General features: G+C 50.8%; 2 protein-coding genes across 4 annotated transcripts in view; both read left to right on the plus strand.

The window, feature by feature from the left end:
- Cfap57 (cilia and flagella associated protein 57) overlaps positions 1–9007 on the plus strand; it is a 67109-nt gene extending 58102 nt beyond the window's left edge. The window contains exons 21-23 of the mRNA XM_041652848.1: positions 690–822; positions 8081–8301; positions 8927–9007. Of these exons, the coding sequence (XP_041508782.1) occupies positions 690–822; positions 8081–8295 (348 nt within the window). The 3' untranslated portion in view covers positions 8296–8301; positions 8927–9007. The remainder of the gene's footprint in view (positions 1–689; positions 823–8080; positions 8302–8926) is intronic.
- Positions 9008–18122: 9115 nt separating this feature from the next.
- Positions 18123–22295, plus strand: Tmem125 (transmembrane protein 125). 3 transcript variants are annotated; one of them, XM_041652179.1, is made up of 4 exons: positions 18123–18234; positions 18695–18827; positions 19408–19540; positions 19770–22295. In XM_041652179.1, exon 4 carries the CDS (start codon positions 19909–19911, stop codon positions 20557–20559), a length of 651 nt encoding a protein of 216 aa, XP_041508113.1. In that variant the 5' UTR covers positions 18123–18234; positions 18695–18827; positions 19408–19540; positions 19770–19908; the 3' UTR covers positions 20560–22295. The 3 variants fall into 3 exon arrangements, with proteins under 3 accessions (XP_041508113.1, XP_041508112.1, XP_041508114.1); XM_041652178.1 differs by lacking the exons at positions 18123–18234; positions 18695–18827 and adding an exon at positions 18908–19008; XM_041652180.1 differs by lacking the exons at positions 18123–18234; positions 18695–18827; positions 19408–19540 and adding an exon at positions 18920–19008.
- The last annotated feature ends 290 nt before the right edge of the window (positions 22296–22585 follow it).

Here is a 22585-nt window from a genome sequence, read left to right on the forward strand (position 1 = left end):
AGCACAGTACTTAAGGGTGCTGTTAAGGTTAACACCCCGGCTCTGTTACTTGCTGTGTAATTCAGGCCACTTACATAGCCTCTCCGGTGCTTCAGTTTATTTCTCTGTAAAATCATGGTTAGAGGGTTTGGGGGTATAGTACAGTGGCGGAGCACGTGCTTAGCTCTCCTAAGACCCTGGGTTCAATTTCCAGACCCATCACTGAGTGATGGTATAGAGTCCATAAGGGTTAGCGTGTTAAGCATATTAAAGCGTATTCAGAGCACCTAAGGGAAGCATTGTTGTGGGTGTTTGAAAGAGCACGGGTGGGTAGGAAAGGTGCTAAGCCCCCAGAAATTGAGTTAGCTGGTACCTTGAAAGGCTGGGCAATGAGCAGGACAGGTACTCACTGCCATGTGGGATCCAAAGAATAACCTAGGTCCAGGTTCCTGGTCCACAAGCCCAGGAGGGCACACCCCACATCCACCACCTGGTCCTCAAGCCCAGGAGGGCACACCCCACACCCACCACCTGGTCCTCAAGCCCAGCAGGGAACACCCTGCACCTACCGATAGGTCCAGATTCCTGGTCCTCAAGCCCAGCAGGGCACACCCCGCATCCACCGCCTGGTCCTCAAGCCCAGCAGGGAACACCCTGCACCCACCAAGCCCTTGTCCATCACACTCACTGCCTTTCCTTCTTTTCCAAAGGAAAATGTCTCACTGATCAAGGAGATTAATGAGCTCCGCAGGGAGCTGAAGTTGACCCGCTCCCAAATCTATGACCTAGAATCAGCCCTGAAACTGTCCAAGAAAACGCGACCACAAGAAGCCCCAGAGACAGGTAATGCCACTGGGAGTTGGGCACTGAGACCAAGGCCCAATGGTGGCCATGAGCAGGGCTCCCTTTGGCTTCTTTCGGTATCAGCTCCACTGATGGCATTTCGGAGCCCCTCTGTGGCACACACCGCCTCTCCAGAGGATCGTGAGGCCTCGCCTGCAGCCACGCTCTCACTCCTAGGGCCACAGGCGCCTGCCTCAAGTCCTCAGGGTTAGCTATAATTCAGAACTCAGAATCTTGCAGGTTTTGGAAAGAACATGCTGTATATTATGTAACATCCCCACGGGGTCTGGGGCAGTGCCCTGAAATCAAACACATTAGTATTCTGCAGCGACATGTGAATATTCAAGCCGAGCTTCATGAATTTAAAGCACTGTTCCATTTTTAAATCTTTTTTTTTTTTTTTTTTTTACATTTTAGAATTGTGGGTAAGGGACCTGTCCAATTAAAAGGAAGACAAAAAGATGAGAAACTATTTAAAGACAGGGGAATTACGTAAGACATGTTCAATAGGTTCATGGCTGCAATGACACATTAAAGGGCCTCTGAGCATCTGGTGGCCAGGGTGAAAAGAGAAACCATATGCTAGTGCATCCTCATGCTTGGAGACTGAGACAGGAGCATTGCCATGAGCTCAAGGCCAGCCTGGGCTACAGTGTGAGATGCTGTCTCAAAAAGGGGGGGGGGTAATTTACATAATTCTCCCTGTATGGTAGAAAGAAGGGGTTTAGCTTGTTTGCTTTATCTCCTGGAAAAACAAATTTTTTCCTGGCGCTAGACTCCATGAGAAAGGTATCACACAGCTCTCTAAGAAAGGAATGTTGACTAAAAGCCTCTGGTCTCCACAGACATCCAGGAAATAAAACTACATTCCCTAAGTCATCTTCATACCTGATCATCAGTACAAACCAAGAATATAAGGCATCTCCATGAAGAGTGAGCCAGTAGAGCTGCGCCTGTGCACCACTCTGTTCTGACAGTTGCTATAAGGGAATAAAGACCCGATGAGCTGAAGCATCCCAGAGCAAATGCCTTGGGATTTCGGATGCCACAGGCACTCTCTCTGCTCTTCTGCAATCTGTGTAGCAGCCCTGTGCTCCATGACTATGTGAGGTCTATGATGAACTACACACATGATTGTGGTACCTTGTCCTCACAAAGATGAGATTGCCTAGGACATGAGAACACAGCATACGTCCTAAAGCGTGCGCTGCAGATTTCTGAGAGCTGAGACCACTTCCTTTGGGGGCATAAAGCACAGATCTGCCTGTGAACAACTGCAAAACTTTAAAATGTTACAAGCCTCGTTTGGTGTGGTGATGCACACCTTTAATTCCAGCACTGAGAAGGCAGAGGCAATTAATAGTTAATCTCTGTGAGTTCAAGGATGAGTTCCAGGACAGCCAGGGGGCTACATAGTAAGACCCTGTCTCAAAAAAACAAAAAGAAAGAAAGAAAAGAAAGAAAGAAACAAAGAAACAAAGAAACAAAGAAAGAAAGGAAAAAGAAGACCACAAACTTCACAAACGTTACTGTGTCTAATGGCACACATCTGTAATCCCAGCACTTGAAGGGGCAGAAGCACAAGGGTTAACTCCAATAAGAGGTGAGTACAAGCAGGAAGACAGGAAGATCCCTGGGGATTGCTGGCTACCACCCTAGCTAAAGAACAACCATCCCCAAGTCTGATGAGTGCTTTCTCAGGAGACTAGGTGGAGATCCATTAGAGGAAGACATGAGGCGTCCTTCCTGCGGCCTTATCATGCACACCCGTATGTACACCACAGAAAGAAAGAGGCTGGGGGATGGGGGTGGGAGAAAGGGTTAAAGAGGAGAGCAGGGGAGGGAAGTGGGGAGAAAATACTACAGATTCACAAAGCATTCTGAAAACTCCTTAGCTGGAACACCTCGACACCCCCCCCCCTCACTTCCCCTCCCCTCCACTCACAGGCAGCTCTTTATTGTTAATATGGAGATTTCCAGACATTTAAAACATTGAGGACAAAATCTAGTGAATTTACACGAATACATTTCCCAACACCATGAAGCATCAATCCTTGCCACTCTCGCGTCTTCAATATCTGTCCCTTGTGTACCCCGACCCAACACTCACACCGTGAACTGTTGGAAAGCAAACCAATCTACTACAGCTTTATTCAAGGAACATTCACTTGTGACAACTGGTGACAAGTAATACCAGTTGTTGACCTCAATCGTGCAAAGCCTAAGGCTGACCTTGGATTTTGAAATGTGCTCCCGCCCCCTTCCCAAGACAAGCCAGTGCAAAGTACTCATTCTTCAAGTTGCTTAGGGAGCTGCCCTCTTGGCAGGTGTTGAAGAACCCTTTGAAGAAGAGAGCTCCTCATTCCCTAGCCACTAATTTAGTTTTAACCACATTTATCTTATTTTCAAATTTGCAAGACAATTAACTAACAGATCTGGCAGATACACCTGCTTGTTTTTCAATTACTAAAACCACTGTCACTAGAACATACAACTAAAGGTGGCTATTAAAAGCCAACAAAGGTGGCCTACATGTGTTCTGAGAACAGCGAGCACAAAAAGAAAGCTGGGAAGCGGGCGGGTGAGTGTCCCTGACTTTCTAGGCTCAGGGAACTAAGCTGAAAATGAAGACCGCAGGAAAAAAAAAAACCTAACATATGCTAAAGTCTCAAGACGGCAAACTATAGGATAAAACCAGCACAGGCTATGAAAAGTCAGGCTATTAAAGTGGACCCACAAGATGGTCAAATGACTGACCTGAGTTGGGTCTTCAGAACCAGAATGGTGGAAACAGAGAATTGACCCCAACCTCTATTGTGTGTGGTAGCATGCATGGAAACACACACACACACACACACACACACACACACACACACACACACGAGCGGAGAAAGCACTGAGTAAGTGAAGTCCCGAGTGAGTATGTGCTATTGACATGGGTATGTCATGGACCATGTCAAGGGCTGATGTCCATGTAGACAGCGGCCCAAAGCCTCAGGTCCATGAGAAATGGCAACAGTGTGTGAAAAAAAAAATCCATCCACTGTAGTTTTCCTCTCTCTAGCCCCACCCGAATATTTGCCATCTGAAGACTGCTTCCTACAGAGACTACCTCCTTGTTGAGCTGTAGCTAATAATTCACCTCTCTGTTCAACTGTACAATAAACACGCTGAGCTTCCGGGGTGGCTGTGACTTGCTTCTCCACCAGACAGCCCAGCCACGCCCCATTCTAGCTTTTCTTTCTCTGTCTGTCTTTTCTTCCGTCCTTGCCACCCCAGATCAAGTCACTGGAGCTGGGCAGCACTCAACATACAGACACATGTGCGCACACACGAAGAAATAAATAGACGAGTAAAATATAACAAAAAAAACCAATGCCTTATATGTTTAAGGAAATAAAAAAAGAATTTATATTTTTATTTTGTTTTATTTTATTATTGGGTTTTCGAGACAGGGTTTCTCTGACAGACAGCCCTGCCTGTCCAGGAACTTGTTCTATAGTTCAGGCTGGCCTTGAACTCAGAGATCCTGCCTCCCAACTGCTGGGAATAAAGGTATGCGCCACCATCGCCCAGCTTTGATTTTTTTTTTTTTTTTTATAAAACAAGAAAGGGTCTTCTAAAATTTTACAGGCAAATTATATTTAAAACCACAAATAGCTAGTATTTGTTATTTGAGAACTATAATTAGTATAATTAGAAACTCAATGAACAAATGAACAATTCAAGTCATACGATAGACACACCCATCTGCAGGGAGAATATGTGAGCTAAAAGAATGAAGATGGCGGCCGAGTTTCAGCCCAGAGGGATGATTCAGAGATACACTGAAGCCAGGATGAAATGGAGTAAGTCGGCAGCTGTCTAAGTGGAGTTCTCAGAAGATGGGTGTTACCACAAGGAGTAACTGAGTTTTTCAGAGTCAATGAAAGATGGGGGCCATCAGCTCCAGGAATCCTAACGGTTCCCGAAAGGATGATTAGCAGCAAACCCATGTCAAAGCCACAGGACACCCAAGACAAGTGCCGCTGGGAGAAGAGCAAGGGCTGGGACACAGGAGTAACAGTACCAGGCGACATGTGACTTCTCGGCGGCAGCAGTGAGAGCCAGCAATGGTGACACCATCCTTTCAGAGTGCGGAAGCATGGCGGCCGTCCTCTAGTTATGTATCACCAGGGAAACAAAGGCAGAACGTAGACCGGCACCAGTGATGATCCTAACACAGGGACCACAGTAGCTGAGCTGTGGATCCAGACAGAGACTCTGAACTGAAATACTGGGCAGAAGCTCTGAAGCCAGAGGGTCTGGAACGGAACCGTCCTTTGTCTCTCATTGTTTCACAGAAGGAGAACCCCGTTGTGTGTCAGGCAAGCGTGCACCATAGAGCGCATGTAGACGGCAAGGCAAGAGGACAACTTGGCTATCAGTTCTCACCCTTTGTGTGAGACAGGACGACTTGTCTTACACACACACACACACGCACACACACACACACACACACACACACACACTGTGTGTGCCAGGCTAGCTCACCCAGAGTTCTCAGGGACTCTCCTGTCTCTAGTCTCATCTCCTTGTACTTCTGAGTTTACACACACACACACACACACACACACACTACCATATTATGCTTCATGCATGTTCTGGAGATTCTAACTCAGCCATCTCTACTCCGCAGTCTTTATGTTATATAAGCATATTAAACTTTTTGGGTTTTTTTTTTGGTTTTTCGAGACAGGGTTTCTCTGTGGTTTTGGAGCCTGTCCTGGAACTAGCTCTTGTAGACCAGGCTGGTCTCGAACTCACAGAGATCCGCCTGCCTCTGCCTCCCGAGTGCTGGGATTAAAGGCGTGCGCCACCACCGCCCGGCCATATTAAACTTTTTAGAAACAAGAGGGATGATAGAAAGGAGGGTGGGGGAGAAAGAAAGAGAAAACCTTTCAAACCAATAAAGGGAAAATAGATCAAATTTGAAAAAAAGATAATAAACATGATCCAGACCCCAGAAAGGAGGAGGGAGTAAACCCAGCTGTATCCCTGACCACTTTCTTATCTTCCATCCTTTGAAGTCAGATTTGGGGCTGAGATTGTAGCTTGGGGGTGAATCTCTACCATATGTATGTGGCCCCTAGGTTCAATCCACAACACTGAGAAAACCCTCGTGGTGACAATAATAAGTTAATTGTTTCAATAAATCTATCTGTCTATGGAAGGAAACCTGTGAGCAGCAGAGAGGGACACTGGCCTGGTCTGGAAGGTGACATGTTCTGAGGCTGGGGATGTGAGGACAGGGGCGAGGGTAGAAGGAGCCTCACGGCAAGAGCTGACTTCTCAACAGCCATGGAAGAGGCAGAGGTTTATTATACACCAAAGAAGGGGGCCCTGTAAGACTGAGCCACACACAGTATGGCCACCAGGCAGTTTGCCGTCAGAAAGAATGGAAAGAGACCAGTGAGGGTGATGGGAAGAAATGGGAAAAGCACAACCCAGGCCCTGGAGATACTCACAAGCCAGAATGGGAGACAGACCAGGAGACGTGACAGAAGCCTCACATGGTGTCCCCTGGGCCATCTTCCACATGTTGCACCCCCGGGAACATTCCTGGGGCAATATGACCCAAGCCAGGCATGTTTCAGAAGGTGACTGCTCCAAAGCAGCCGCCAGCCTTAGCTATGGTCTGGTGGCCCTTCCTTGCCTCTGGGGAGAGCCTGCCACTACCCACCTCTGAGGTCCAGTGACTTCACTCAGTGATTGGATATCCTAGAGGGCCTTAAAATAACAGTTTGGAGCAAGATCCTTAGAACACATAGAGAGTCACTGTGGAAATGGCGTGCTCGTCCTGTGGTGGCCAGTTGTCCTGTGGTGGCCAGTCCTGTGGTGGCCAGAAGAGAACCTCAGTGCTGAATCCCTCAAGCAGAAACCAAACGCCTCCAGGACAGTGGCTTCACTGGCACCTGCATCCCCAGGAAGCCAGATGGTGCCTGGTTAAGGGGCTGCCTCTGAAGGCTGCTGGGAGGAACCTGGAGACAGGAGCTGAGCAAAGGTCATGCCCCTGAGGACAGTAGTTATCAGAAACAACTCCTGTCAGGAAGACAAAGGGTTGATACCTAGGGAGAAAAAACACTAAGGGATCTGAAGCCTTGAGACTGCAGAAAAGGAAGTCTAGAAGGAAAGGGACTGGACCTAGGAAAAGCAAGATAAACCAATTACTCTTTAAATGCTGGCCCCGTCACAGCCATCAGAGGCTGGGACAAGGCTGACCACTGGCCACTGCTGACTGTTCCCCTGAGGAAACTGTCTCTCCCTTAGCCTCCAATGTCTATTATTTTCTAGTTTTCCCCTTAGAGCTACAGGAAAGGGCTGGCGGTAGGAAGAGGTGACAGGCAGTACCAATTGTTAACAAGACTGATGAAGAGGGAATGGAGGTCAGAGTTCAGCTGTGCTGCTGTGGGGAATGGCAGTTTGCAGGCCATACAGTCAGCTGGAGCCAAAGCACTGAACCTTGTGTGTTACTTTTCTCAGTAGCACATGGCGAGCCAGACACAGATGGGGAGATCCTGAAGGCTGGGCTGTCTCTGGTGTGGGCTGGGCAGGATAGAGGAAATAGAAGAATAAATCAGTTAGAAAACTGGGGGTGGAGGTGTCAAGAAAACGGAGGGGGAAAAGTGGGTCTAAGTGGCCAGAGAAGAATGTGAATTTAGGAGCCCATCTCGTGGGTAGAAGGGAATTACAGGAAGACGCACTTTGCACAGGATGGAAATGCTGTTAGTACAGCGAAAGACTCTGTGGTTAGGGACGGGCGCCCTGGCATGGAAGATGGACAGCAGAGGGGACCCTGGGTGGTGAAGAAAGGTGACATGGCATGGAGGCCAAGATTACTGCTGGGACTCCAGCCCTTTGAGGCCCAGGCCTGAGATAAGCCATAGTCTCTCTAAGTCATAAGCCCAGGGTGGTGGCAAACCCCATGACCGGGACGATGGCAAGATCCAAGGTGCAGGAAGCATTAGCAGGTGCCACACAAAGGGAGGAGAGGAGTCTGTATCCAGAAGCACCATCTTTACCTGACGCTCGGATTCCAGCGTTGTCCCCAGGGGAGTTGCACTTGACCTCAGTGAGGCACATGGGCATGGGCAGGTCAGACTTGCCGTGTGGGCGCAGTCTGTGTCTCCCCGTGTGGATGCTCCGTGGGTGTTTGGAGGGGGTAGAGACTACAGTAGTGTAGTTCTAGGCCACAGTGACCCTGCTTTGTCCCTCACAGCTCTCACCAAGGACATGGCCAGCATCAGCCCTACTATGAGACTGAGTGAACAGGAGGAAACCGGGAGAATCATTGAGATGCAGCGCCTGGAAATCCGCCGCCTCAGAGACCAGATCCAAGAGCAGGAGCAGGTCCCGGGCTTCCAAACCATTGCCGGAGTTCGGCTCCCTTCCCTTGCCGACTCGGATGTGGATTTCGAAGTGCACACCAAGTGACCTCCGGTGAGCTATTTGCAGCCACAGCCAGAAGCACCACGTGTCCGGCACCAAGCCAGGCGTCTACCTGAGTCCCATCAACCTCTTTCATCTGGAGAGTTGGGGTCAGAATAAAGCAGGGTGAGAATAAAGGTGTTTGCTCACAGCCTTGACCAACTTCTGCTGAGGGTGGGGTCCTAAGGGAAGGGGTGAGAGGAGCCTGAGGACTGGGGGACTGCAGGATCTCCAGGCCTCTGTCCTTTGCTCCTGTGCAGGAACTGGGCAATCTGCATCACAGACAAGGCGAGACCTGGGGCCCGCAAGACAGGGCTGTCTGCTCACATCTTAAGTAGCTCACCTGTAGCTTCTCCCCTGGCTTTCACCTCTCCCAGCCAAGTCAGGACCAAACAGGGTCTCCTCTGGTTTCTTCTTCCTCGTGAACTACAACGAGGGACTTCCTGTCTTTCCTTCTCTTGCCTTCACATCTGTGTTCGGTGTGACCTTAACCGGTTCTCCATTTCTGGAGACACTTTATACTCTCTAGTGATGCCTCCAGGTCCCAACCCAGGAGCCTAGATACAGGTAGGTACTAGGAAAAGATTCCTTTATAAAGTAATAATGTAACTCAAATGTCCTTGGCTTCTGTTTGCAGAGAATAGATATCTATATTGGGATTTAAACCCACAGTCCCTCCTGGCCCCTAGTGGTCCCCTCCAGCTGCACGAAGCCTGCTATCTCCCAGACTCCTCAGTTTCCCAAGGCTGCATTGCTAACATTGTGCAAAGGACCACAGCAAAGACTGTAAAGGACTCCAGTGGATGCTCCGTGAGGCTCTGTCTCTACTGGTCACTTCCCCACCCAACCCCCATCCTATCGCTGCAGCCAGTGCCTCTCCTCCATGCCAGTGTGACAGCCATCCTGACCCTTACCCACTGGGACCTTCCGCAAATCAAGCTGGCCTGTCCAAGACTCACACCCTGTCGTCACCTTTGCAGGACAGAGCGGTTTGACGTGAGACAGGGATAGAGGAGGGACGGGGTGAGCAGGGCCAGACCCTTCCTGACCTTGAAGACACGTGAAAGAGACTGGTCAGAGTCCCAAGGTCAGTGCCAGGCTGCTGGAACCACTGTCCTCGGCTTCCCAGGCTCTTTCCACGCTGCCCCATTTCCAGTTTCTATAACAGGCCAGTCTTCCTGGATCTCTATACTTCGGCACTCTACTTCCTCTGCCTGAGATGCTGTTGTCTCCACAGAAGTTTTAAATCTGAGCTTAAGTGTCACTTCCTCAGAAAGCCAGACCTTGACCTCCCTTCTGCTGTCTAAATCACACCCGCCTTACTGTTTTCTTTCAACTCCTCACTATGCCTCATCTGTCTGGTTGCTTCGTGTCTACCTCTCCTGCTGGCTGAGTTTCATGAGAGCTATCCCTGGGTCTAAAGCTCACTTGGGTGGCATCGATGGAGGGGGTCCAATAGTAGAAGCAGGCGGCCTGGTTAGGGAGAAGTTGTGTGTGTACGAGCATGAGAGACTGGTCACTTGGCCCAGGAAGATGGCTGAGGGGAGGCAGAGGAATGAATTCCTCTGACTTCCAGACTGGTGGGGGTTATCCAAAGGAGAGGAAGCATGGCCTGGGCAGGAGAAAATGCAGAGGAAGATGGAGCTCTGATGACCGGAAACATTCAGAGGACAAGCACATCTCCAGGAAATGTCCTTAAGCAAGACCTCACCTTTCCTCCTACGGGATGATTTGAGAGTGACTGGCACACAGTCACACGGTTGGGGCCGTGGTTATGACCCTGCTACCCAGTGGCCTCCAAAGTCTCTGTTTTCATACACTGAGCTGTGAGAAGTGCCTGTCCAAACACCACAGGCCAGATGGTTGGAGGATATTGGAATGTAGCTCCCAGAGACTCTTAACCAGAAGGAAAGGGGGCGGAAACTGAGCTTTCCGTGGCTGCTGCCCAGTGGATGAAGGGAAGGAAGACAGAAGCAGCAGCAGCAGAGCTCGAGAAGGAACCCCAGCTAGTGCCTGAGCCTGCGGCTTGTTTTCTTAGCTGCAGAGGGATGAACATAGCTTCAGCCTGAGGCTAGAGGCTTCGCCTTTTTAGCTCTCTACATCCGGCCTTCCATGCTGCTCTACCTTCCTGCTGGGTGGCCCTGATTCTCTGGCTGCTACCTCTCAGACACCCCCCTCCCCGCCCCTCTACTTTGCCTGTCTTGACTTCATGGGGAGGCAGAAGGCCCTCCTTCATACCAATTACCTTCTCCTCCTCGAGGTCTCCTGCTGGTTGACCCTGCCCTGGCAGACTGAACCTGGCAGTCGTTCCCATCCCCCCAGCAGCTGTAGAGACCGAGCCAGTCACCCACTGGCACATGAACTCAGCTCTTGCTCTTCTGGTGGCAGTCCGTCATTGAGCTCTGGGGACTCATTCAGTGGGTATGACAGCCAGTGGCTTTGGGAGAAGCTTGTCATCCTCGTGGAGGAGCCTTCAGAATTGCTCTTTTTCTCTATGCCTCAGACATCCAGTGTGCACCCCGCCCCCCACACACGCACACACAAGTCTTCTAGAATCTCGGCATCAGTTACGGCCAAACAGTATACATTGCTCAGATCTCAGATGTGCCCTCTCTGCCACCCTGTCCTCTTAAGACAGAAACTCTACCCCACAGTGTCTTGGCATCAACGTCCACCTTTCTCCACTGTTTGCACAAAGCATGAGCGACCGTGTCATTACTCACAGCTGTTCCCAAGAGGTCCTGAGGGGCACAGGCAGTCCCGGGAACAGCTGTATGATCAGGGAGCACCTTGTTACAATTATTGCTCTGGGTTCAGAAAGGAAGGAGGACTGATATCTCAGGCTCAGAAGTGGGGCTCGTCTCATGGCTCTGAGCCCCCCAAGACTATCAAAGACTCGAGAGAGAGTGGTTATACTTCGTTCCCGTCTGAAACGCAGCCATGAGTGGAGCCACACTGGGAGGCATATTTACAAGGACATAACCTTGCCGTGTGCCAGGCAGCAGGAGGGGCCAGCATTACTGATTACCTGCTATGGCTGGTAGGTTACAAGAACTGGTATTTATTGCTCATCTATTAAGTGTCACATGGTAGAACAGGGCAGGGGCATCTAGGCACATATTGTTATGCCCAAATCCACAATCCCCCCGCCCCCCGCAAGCCGACAAGGAAACCAAGAGTCCCGTATGTAAAAGCAAAGAGTCTTTATTTTAATCAAGTTTGCAAACTCGGTCTCTCTGCATGTCCAACATGTTGGAATAACCGGAGAGCCCCGAGCTCAATTAGAATAGGGTTTTATAGTAAAGGTGGGGGTGAGGGGTTTCTGAGGTTTTAAGACCCCTGATTGGCTGCCATTCATCTAGGGTTTCCTGGTGGCTGTACGTACGCCCCGGCAGGTGTTTCTATCTACAGTACTTGGAATGCCAGAAATATCCTTTGAATGGTCTGTTCTTGGGTAGGGGTCCGGTGATCTCAGCTTGTGGTTCCTCCTGCAGCCTCAGCTCAGGGTAAACAACTGAGACTCCAGCCTCCATTTAAATTCACAGATGGCCAGAATCCCAGGTGATAATGGTTGGAGGAAGTAGAGAACTTCCTTTGGGTGACCTGACCAGATTTGGATCATCATGGCTGGCCCCCACACATATTAAGTGTATCAATGTAGTAAGTGTTAAAATTGGAGCTACGAGTTCTAGCAAAAGGCTACAGGTGCCCTTCTTTGGCTACAACTCCAGACAGCTTAAGCAAAGAGAGGGGAATTTGTCTCACAGGCTTTCTTTTAGCAGAGAAGCACCCAGACCTCAAGAAAGAGGCCTGAACCAGGGCCTGGGACACAGCTGGAGCCCATCCCCCTCTCTTGTCCGGTACCCTCCATGCAAACAGGAATCCCATCACAAGTTCAGCTGGCAGAAGGGCACTTTAACCACTGAGCCATCTCTCCAGCCCTCAGAAGGGAGGGCACTTTAATATCGATCCTCAGAAACTCCGCAGAAATGAAATCTCCAGTTCATTTTTGTATTTTTAAAAGTTTACACTGTGTGTGTGTGTGTGTGTGTGTGTGTGTGTGTGTGTGCGCGCACGCGCACATGGGTGAGTGTAGGTGCTCATGGAATCCAGACAACCATATCAGATCCTCTGGAGCTGGAGTTGCAGGCGTTTGTGAGCCTTTTGTCCAGGACAATTCTCTGGGACAAACTGACCACCCCCATGAGTTCAGCCGTGCTCACTTGCTTAGGCCAGCAGCTCTTTGACCATCGCCCTTCCCTGGGGTGCCAGCGTGTCATAAGACCCTCACTGGGGATCCAGATGCACCTCCCAACAAGGTGCATAGAATTTTGGCCTAACTAGATGGACTCTGGGATGGATGGGTAGGATTTACTGTATAGAGGCGGAAGGACTAGGGAGAAGAGTCCATCTCTGCATCCTTGAGGGAGTTGTCCTCCGTTCTGGGTGCAGACTTTCCAGTACGGCTGCTTTAAGGCCACTCCCGCTCACATCCGTGACCTCCGTCGCTCTATAAGGAAGCATAATAAACTTACTGCTTCCCCAAAGTGAACCTTGATGGAATTGTACCTCAGCTTGTCATGGAGACCTTCAGAGAGAGGGAGTCATTGTTTACTTCTCCCACAGGGAAGGAATGTTAGCAATCAAGCTGTTTGACAAGTGTCCTGGGAACTGAACACAGGTCCTCTGCAAGGATAGTATGTGCTCTTGACCACTGAGCCATGTCCTCGACCCCTCTAGCACAACCTTAAATTGCTCAAACGGAGACATGGGGGCCTAGCCTGAGTCTGGGGCTTACCTCTGTTGGGTCAACTGTAGACACAGCCATGAGTCATAAAATAGAGTCCTAGTTCCTAGGGCTCTACCTGAGGAGGATGAGTGTCGTAAGTGGGACCTATGTCCCCCAAATTATGTCTACCTAGAGGAATGGAGCAGCGGTACGGCTCCACTGATGCCCTACTGCTACCCTGTGGTATGTCCTTTTCTTCCTCCTAGCCTTTCTGCCCAGATAATGGGAACATTCGCTACCAGTTCTCATTCCTGTGTCTCCTGCACAACACCTGGTTTGCAGGGTACAATAATTTTTTGCTGAATGAGTGGATTCTATCATTTAATTCCCCTCGTAACTATTCATTAAACCTTGTTATTTTACAAAGGAAGAGATCCAGACCCACCAAGCGTGCCCTGGTTAAGTTTTTGGTGTTTTTGTTTCTTGTCAACATGGCACAGCTAGTCATTGGAGAGGCAGAAACCTCAGTTGAGAAAATGTCCTCACTGATTGACTTGCAGGCAAGTCAATAGGGCATCTCTTGATTGATGATGTGGGAGGGCCCAGCAGTCTATGGGTGCTTCCATCCCTGGACTAGTGGTCCTAGTGTTAATTGCAGGCAGGCAAAGCAAGCCAGAAAGCAGCACCCCTCCATGGTCTCTGCATCAGCTCCTGCCTCCAGGTTCCTGCCCTGAGTTCCTTCAAGTGAGGGACTGTGATGTGGAAGAGTAAGCGAAATAAACCCTTTCCTTCCCAAGCTGCCTTTGGTCATGGTGTTTTAACATAGCAATAGAAACCCAGTAGGTTTTCTCCTAACTAGAGCTAGGATTTGATACTTCGAGATCAGCCTGGCTCCAAAACCATAATTCTACTCAGTCGGGTCAACAGCCACGCGGTGTACAGCTATTGTTCTAGGAGCTGGAAACACAGCATCGGAAAAACAAAGTAAATCCTTCCTCGTCAAGGTCATACTTCAGGAGGGAGAGCACCAGCAATGTGTACATGGGGGTGATAAGGAGAGGAACAGGGGAATAAAGGAAACAAGGGGGTGAGAAATGCTGGGGAAGACGGTGATGGGAAGACAGGGTGGCCAGGAACCTCTTCTGAGAAGAGGTTGGACATGACTGTCCTCAGGGCCCAACAGCCACCATCTCTGGGAGCTCAGCTGAGCCACTTCCAAAAGATCAACCCAGCTGAGCTTGTTGGCTGTTTACAGCTCCCCATGGGGAAGCAGAGAGGGTCACAGAGTCCTCACCCGATTATCAGCCACTTCATACCACCTCTGTCCTAATTACATGTGACGGGGGGGGGGCACTAGAGTATACAGGCCGAGGAAGACTAACGAAGGGGATGGTGAGGGGTACGCACCCGAGAAGATGGCTCAGACAGGGGTTTAAACCAATAGAAAGTCTTGATTAGCCACCCACTGAGTACACTGGGTGTTTGGGATTCTGGGATAGCCTTGAGCCTTTCTCAGTGTGAGCTTTTAAACACAAAAATCATGTTCTGGCTGGGCGGTGGTGGCGCACACCTTTAATCCCAGCACTTGGGAGGCAGAGGCAGGTGGATCTCTGTGAGTTCGAGACCAGCCTGGTCTACAAGAGCTAGTTCCAGGACAGGCTCCAAAGCCACAGAGAAACCTTGTCTTGAAAAACCAAAAAAAATAAAAAATAAAAAAATAAAAAAAATCATGTTCTGTGTTGACATACATCAGTTAACAAAAACAGTTAACCATAAGCAGAACCACAAAAGCCAAAAAGCAAGGTTAGTACATTCAGAGACTTTCCCAAACCTATGGACTTTGGTGGATTGAGTCTTTGTTTTCATTTTGGCTAGTGGTGCTGTCTACCTACTGAGTTTTACAGTCTGAGTGGTTCTTCCATCATGGAGTCAGTTGTGCTACGGTCTAAGGACCTGCTACAAGGGACTCCATCTGTGGAGCTGTAGGGAAGACATCATCCCTGCTCGGTAAAGACTGTCCAGTGCAGCCTTTTGGTGGGAAGCAGCCACATTCTAGTAACTAACCCCTCATCTATGCTCTGGAAGTAATCCTAATAAACTCATTGGTTCCCGGAGTGAACTTTGGTGGAATCGAATCATTGGGACCTCAGGAGAAGGGGCAGACATAGCTCATATCTCCCCTTGGGAATGGATTTTAACAGCTGAAGGTGACGTTTAAGCTCATTCCTGGAAGGATGGAGGGATGGAGGGATGGAGGGAGTCATCTGAAAGGAAAGCAAAGAAAGGGAGACACCAATGAACACAGGTTCTGAGGCAGGGGGATGACGTAAAGAGGGCCTCAAAGATCATGGAAGGAATGGAAGTACCCATACTGCCCACGGGAGGGACTCAAATAGGCAGTGACGTCACCATAACAGGCTCATTTCAGACTCTGGCTGAGCACAGAGGAAGGTGGGACGACCACAGAAGCAGGGTCCTTCAGTTCATCTGTTCTTCCCCTGTATTCCCTCTCAGACCCACACCTTCTTCTGCATGTCCCCTGCCACCTCTACCTCCCGACCTGCCACTTCTGCCCCCGTGAGCTGCCCCCACGACCTCTGCTTTAGGAACAGAGTGCAACACTTTGAGTCGCTGACTTCCCCACCAGTGTTTAAACTGAGGAAGCTCTAGGCTCTCTTTCCTCCTCTAGAGACTCCAAAAGGGAAAGAAAAGAGGAAAAAGATGCTCAGGGATTCCCCGGGGCCAGTTCTGTCTAGGACAGCTGAACACTGGGTCGGCATGAGACTAGACTTTCCTAGGGTCAGGATATTCCAAGTGTTCAGAGCAAATCCAGGCTGGTAAGCTCTTCTCTCCCCGGCCTGGTTCTTATAAAGGGGCACATTCATAATGCTTTGCAAAGTGGCAGGATTAATGCCCGCAATGTCACGCATGTCCCCCATGTTCAGCCTGGCCTGCAGCAGTCAGCCCTAAACCCTTCTTCAGGGGAAAGCCATCCAGAGTTAGGCTCCCCAGTGAGGACAGTCAAAGGCAGAAGTGGTTCCTGGGTGCTTGGTGTGTAGCTAATTTGAACCGAGACACACTTTGTATGTATTTCAAAGAGCACATTAGTATCTTTTATAATAAAGTATATTTTGGAATTCAATTACATGCTGGGGACGAAATCTAGTGCCGAGCAACCACTGGGCTATGTCCACAGCCCAGCAAACGCATTCATTTTAATGTGTTAATTTTGCCTGTGTCTTTTGAAACAGGCTATCAGAAAGGTTTAAATCACATAAATAAGCTCATGCATACACACAAAGCACGCTGTTAGGAGGCGTTAGGAGGTTCCGGGTCACTTGCACAGGACAAGGCAAAGAGGAAGCCAGGCCAGGCAATTACCCTGTGAACAGATCATGGGAAGAGATAACTTGGGTTTCCTTTTGCTGTTGTTTTGGTTTCGTTTTTTTGTTTGTCTTGTATTATTATTATTTCATACACATCAAACGAAGAGAGGAGAAGATATGCTACTGTATGTTTTAGAGTAGAGCAGTGGATACCTGACAGCCCGCACACCCTCCAGCCACCACTTGGGGCATGGTGTTTGAGAACCAGGATGGCCAACTGGAAGCAGAGCCCTGAACCACATCCCTGTTCCACTTCAGGACACTTGGTGGATCCCCTGCATTGTCCAGATGCATCCTCGAGGCCTTCAAGGCCCACACAGCCTGGACCCAACTTGTCTTTCTGGTTTCATCCCAAATACTCAAGGCTCAAAATAGTCACTTGTTGGTTCACAACCTCTCCTCCTTGTTGAGACAGGGTTTCTCTGTGTAGCTCTGGCTGTCCTGGAACTCACTCTGTAGAGCAGACTGGCCTCAAACTCAGAGAGCTGCCTGCCACTAAAGCCCAGCAGGGTTTTTTTGTTTTGTTTTTAGTAATTTATTTTTTATTTTATGTGCACTGGTGTTTTGCCTGCATGTGTGTCTGCGTGAGGGTGTCAGGTCCCCTGGAACTTGGGTTACAGACAGCTGTGGGCCACCATGTGGGTGCTGGGACTTGAACACCAACTACTCAACAATTATTTATCAATTGCCCTGCACACACAGGCTATGGAGTGCTGGCTGCTGAGCCCACCCTTAGCAAACTGAACTGGCTGGGGATACACATCTGGGGAGTCGGGTAGGTGAAAGCTAACGAACTAAAACAATTAAGAACAAACAAAAACAGTTGTGGATGAACATGGGGGTAGCCCAGGCCGGGAGTGCAGACCGATCATCCGGGTCAAACCGGGCATCTCAGCTGAATGACTGGCCAGACTCAGGCAGAGGGAGCACGAAGTTCAAAGGGCAGGTAGAGGATCGTCATGTAGGTAGAAGGACCCTCTGGGTAGAGGGCAAGGGCTTCCTGTGCCTTGAAAGGGATGAGGAATTTATCCAAGAAGTGCTTACTCTGGGAGCTACAGCTGTCCACCTGAAAGGCCTCTCCCCACCCATGGGGCAGGCTGACTCTGCCACCCACTCGAGGCCTCAGGGATAAGAGACCTTGGCTTATTGGGGGAAAGCTCAAGATGGGGCTACTGGAGCAGGGTTTGGGGTATCACCGATGGTGGGCTGTGGTGCTGAGGCTGGCCGGGAGGCAGAGCTGGGTTTTGAAGGACTAAACTCAAGGGTAGAAGTCAAAAGTGCGGCTGAGGGTACAGTTGGGATTTAGAACTAAAAGGTCCACAATCAGCTAGACTAACGGGCTGGAGCTGAGGTTTCAATCCAGGTGTGGGGCTTCCCGCTGGCTATCCTCCTGCCTCGGCCTTTCAGAGCGCAAAGTTTACAGGCCTGGAATGTAAAGGTGCAGGCTTGGCGGTAGGTATTCAGGGAGGAGCTAAAGGTAAGGTGCGGTTGGATTTGGGGGAAGAGGGTTGGGGCTCACACCGGGGCAGAGGGACAGCATTCTTTCCTTCTGCTGACCGAGTCTACCTACATATTTGCCTTCCAGACCGAACAGCAGCAGACTGAAGCCCCTCCCTTCCCAGGAATGTCTCGGCCCCACAGAAGACGCAGGGCCACGTCAGCCAATTGGCTCTGGCCCTGCCCTGGAAACAGCACCTGTTAATCCCCTCTCCTTCCAGCTCACCTGGATGCAGGTTAGGCAGGTGAAGCGTCTCCCCGGAAACGGAGCTAGAGCGCCCCACCTGCTGGGTCCTGCCTGCTTAAATCGGATCCGGCGCAGCCAGGCTTCTCGTGAGTGCCCCACACCTCCCCACCCGCCCCGCCCCCACCTTTTCCACTGGTTCCACTACTGGGAACCTCCACCCACCTTGGGGTCGTTCCCCAGTAGGCCTGTGCCAGCACCTTCAGACCAGCAAGTCACGTGCTGGGGAAATGCTGGGACAGACTCCGCCCGTCGCCCCTCCCCCACCTCCCGTGGGGGCGTGACATCTACCACGCCTACTTTGCGTGCTGGGCAGCCTCTGCGGAGGACAGAGAGGTGGTAAAAGACAGCACCGTTTCTGTGGAGTAAAAACCCGTTCTTGGCTGTGTGGGACATGTGGTCTCCAGGACCGAGGCCCTCTGATTCACCCTTAGTCTCTGTTACTCAGAAAGTATGTTTTGAGCAACTTTGCCCCATGGGAAGTCTGAAAGAACGGTGTCAGATGACTCCTTCCCCCTCAGAATAAATTCCTCTGTCCTCACTTTTCAGATAAGGACTCTAAGACGGTGAACTGTCCTAGGCAAGCCCCTCCAGGACTCGGCAGCTGGCACCTACAGGATCTGTCTCTCCTGCCACAGGAAGCTGGACTCCTGGCCGGCAGTGCTAGCTTTATTTTTACCTGGTGTGAGTCATGCTGTCTATCCTCTAGGGAACAGGTTAAATGAGTAACACTGTTAGGTCCCTCCCCACATTCCCACGGTAGGAAGGACTAGGCTGAGGTTCAAATCCAGAGCCCTCCTTTGCTGCCTTAGAGAACACATGGAGGGGGTACAGCTGGGGATGGACCAGACCGGAGGAATCAGGTCAGTGGGGGAGGGGGGCAACTGTGGATGGGACTGGTGGAGATATGTTTAGAGGCAATCGGTAGCCCCTGGGGGCATGGATTGGCAACAGCAGAGAGAGTTGAGGAGCCCTGGTGTAAGCTGAGAGGTGGTAGTGTCGTCTTGAAGCAACACAGGAGGAACAGGTTAGGGTAAGCTGAGGATCTCGGGTTGGGCCCTGTTGCATCAGAGATGACTTTGGCCCAGCAGGAAGATCAGCACTAGAAAGAGAGATTTGGAGTCTGCATCTTTTATTGCCAGACCAGGATGGGATGGGATGCTAACCCACAGAGAAGGAAGGAGAGAAAGGTCAGGGTCAGCCTGCTGGTTCGAGAAGGGTTAAGTCACCAGCCTCCCCTCCCCATGACTCCTCCCATCTAGGACCCAGCAGTGACAACTGAGGCCATGTGAGTCTGATCCTGAATGAGGCTTTATCTCTGACTGTTCGTCCCATCATCCACTGTGGCACCAGCTCCCTCCGACAGCCTAGATGGAGACAGCCAGAGCTGGAGAGGTCAGGGGCTGGGCAAGGGAATCCTTGAAGGGGAGGGGGAGCTCTGTGATGGAGTAAACTCTGCTGAGATCTGGGGAGGTGCTTTCCCAAGGTGCAATGCTGGAGCTGCAGCTTTCCAGAGCAGGTCCTGTGGACCCTGGGGAAGATTCTCGGGGCTCTTCCCTAAGATACCCAGGTGAGACCGGGAGAGCCAGACGGGTGGGAAATGACATGTGGTCTTATCCTGCAGGTGACGGTACCTGTTGCCTGGACTGAGAGGAAGAGACTGGGCCTCTAGCTGCCAACCAGGTGATGGAGACACCAGGCCATGATAAACACCATCTGAGCCCTGACATTGATCTTCTCACCTGACCCTGCCTGACCAAGCCATGTCCCAACAAGCCTCAGTGGCCAGGGGGCTGCCCCCAGATGTGCTGGCAGAGCAGGTGGAGCTGTGGTGGTCCCAGCAGCCCCGGCGCTCCTTGCTCTGTTTCTCCGTGGCCGTGGGCCTTGTGGCTGGCTGTGGGGCGGGCGGCGTGGCCCTGCTGTCCTCCACCAGCAGCCGCTCTGGCGAGTGGCGACTAGTCGTGGGCACCGTGCTCTGCCTGCTGGCCCTGATGGTTCTGGTGAAGCAGCTGATGAGCTCCGCAGTGCAGGATATGAACTGCATCCGCCAGGCCCAGCACGTGGCCTTGCTGCGCAGCGGTGGAGGGGCTGATGCTGTTGTAGTGCTGCTCAGTGGTTTTGTGCTGCTGGTCACTGGCCTGACCCTGGCTGGGCTGGCTGCTGCCCCAGCCCCAGCTCGGCCACTGGCTGCCATGCTGTCTGTGGGCATTACCCTGGCTTCCTTGGGCTCATTCTTGCTGCTGGGTTTGCTGCTGTATCAGGTGGGTGTGAGTGGACACTGCCCCTCGATCTGTACAGCTGCACCCTCCACCCAAAATGGCCACGGTGGTAACAGCAGCATCTTTAGCATCTCGGGACAGTTGTCCTCTGGCCAGCGTCATGAGACCACCTCCAGCATTGCCAGCCTCATCTGACAGACCTGACTTCTTCCCATGCCCTGACTCAGTGTCCCCAGAGCATTGGCAGGACACGTACAGGAGCATGCATATATGTCTGCCCCTACCCTGCTGCCACGGGATTGCACAGGACGTGATTAGGAGCTCACATGTACCCGACACATCCACACCGTGAGAGGGTGCGTGACGGATGCCTCCTGGGGGCTGAATGCTTGTGTGTCTGTGGACTGTCATGCTCTCTGCCTGGCTCTGGGGTCTCTAGGCACATCTGGAATCCCTGAAGGCTTGGCCTGTATCTCCAAGACCCTACAACTCCAGCCTTGTTCTACGGCATGAATATACCAGCCATTGTTCTTCAGAGAGAGGCTCTTGGCAAAGTAGAGGGAAGTGGGGTGAGAGGGACCTGGAGCGGAAACGCCTTTGAGTTTGTAACCTAGCAGCTGGGGCCTGGGCGAGGTAACTGTTAGCCTCTCTTGCCTCAGTTCTTTGAACAGTGTTGCCATCAATTGTTAGGATTATTAAATCAGTGAGTGAGATGAGATGACTCGACTCCTGGCAGATGTGCAATAAAAGGGTGACGACAGTTGCCGCTGCCTTCACCTCACCTTCTCAGAGAGCCTCCTTCCCCAACCCCACAGCCCACCCATTTCAGGCTATGGGGCCAGGATATTGTCTTTAGCCAGACCTGGGGTTTCTTTTCTAATGAGAGAAGGGGGGAAGGGTTTCTGGACCTAGAGAGACTGGGGGAACCCAGTCCCTCACATTTGTTCACTTGCTAATTCAAAGGGAGATTTAGCCACAGGTGTTGGTGACTTTCTCTAGAATTGCGCCCTCTTCCCTATGTAGTCTGCCTTCTGTGGATTCCCTGAGGGATAGCTTGGAGGATATGTCTCCCTCCCCTACCTGTGAAAAAGGAACAGCCGGCAATCCATGTGGTCACTGTACCAGTTGGCCCGCTTCTGGGTTCCAGACGCAGGAGAGGCATTCAAGCCCTTCTGAGGCCCTCAAGTCACTTCCTGCTTGGAATCACTGTGGAAGGGGTCGCTCTTTCTGTGGTATGTGTTTCCAGGTAACAGGAATGTAGGTTCCTGCTTTTGCCACTTCCTGCTACACAAGGTGCAGATTATGTGATGACCCCGGAGACCTGTCTCCTAAAAGATGCTGATGCAGGAGAAACTTAAAGTAGTAAAATTGATGCTGTAAAGCAGCACTTCCTAGCCTGCGGGTTGTGATCCACTTGGGGTCGAGTGAACTTTTCACAGGGGTCACATATCAGATATCCTGCATGTCAGGTATTTTATCTTATGATTTATAACAGCAGCAACATTACAGTTAGGAAGTAGCAAAGAAATAAGTTTATGATGGAGAGGGTCACCACAACATGAGGAACTGTATTAAAGGGTCACAGCATTAGGAAGGTTGAGAACCACCGGTATAAAGGATTTACTAAAAGAAATCTTGCTTGGGAAATATTAAATTACACAAGTAGAATTCAGCTAAGGGAGCACTGCCTCCAACATGAAGATAAGTCGCACTCTAACCAGCCTTGCTAGGAAATGCGAGGAAGAAAACCTGCACCATGACTGAAGTTGGGCTTTGCTGAGAAAGTTTCTGCTGTTTATTCACCAAGATTGCCCTCCAATTAGGCTCCACTCCCTGATTTACAACTAGCCATTAGACCCATCCCCCTGTCAAAGAATGTGCCTTCTAGGGGCAGCTAAGTGGACAGGGCAGGGCACAATCTCCATTAAGTGCTGGTCTGCCACTGAGCCCCCTCCTCACCGCCCCCCCCCCCCGTGCTCTATCAGGGAGGCACAGTTCTGCCAGGTGGACAAGATGGACCTCATAATGACTATGATCAACGGAGCTGCAGGCTTTGATGAAGACAAGTTGCTTTCAGCAGACAGGGCAAACATCTCCTGGAGGGATGCAGGGCTAGTAAACAAGGGGAAGGGGACTGCAAACTGAGAAGGGGAAGGTGGGCAGAGCCAGGGGAGGAGGAGCAGCACATGTCCCAGAATGCCCAGAACAACCGAAACCCGTC

Source organism: Microtus oregoni, unplaced genomic scaffold (genome assembly GCF_018167655.1).
Source record: "Microtus oregoni isolate MIOR12 unplaced genomic scaffold, Mior012 000005F_ref0000423, whole genome shotgun sequence".
Classification (NCBI taxonomy): domain Eukaryota; kingdom Metazoa; phylum Chordata; class Mammalia; order Rodentia; family Cricetidae; genus Microtus; species Microtus oregoni.

Bases quoted from the DNA above. Each gene is read 5' to 3' on its own strand.
- Tmem125 (XM_041652179.1), top strand. From the start codon at position 19,909: ATGTCCCAACAAGCCTCAGTGGCCAGGGGGCTGCCCCCAGATGTGCTG.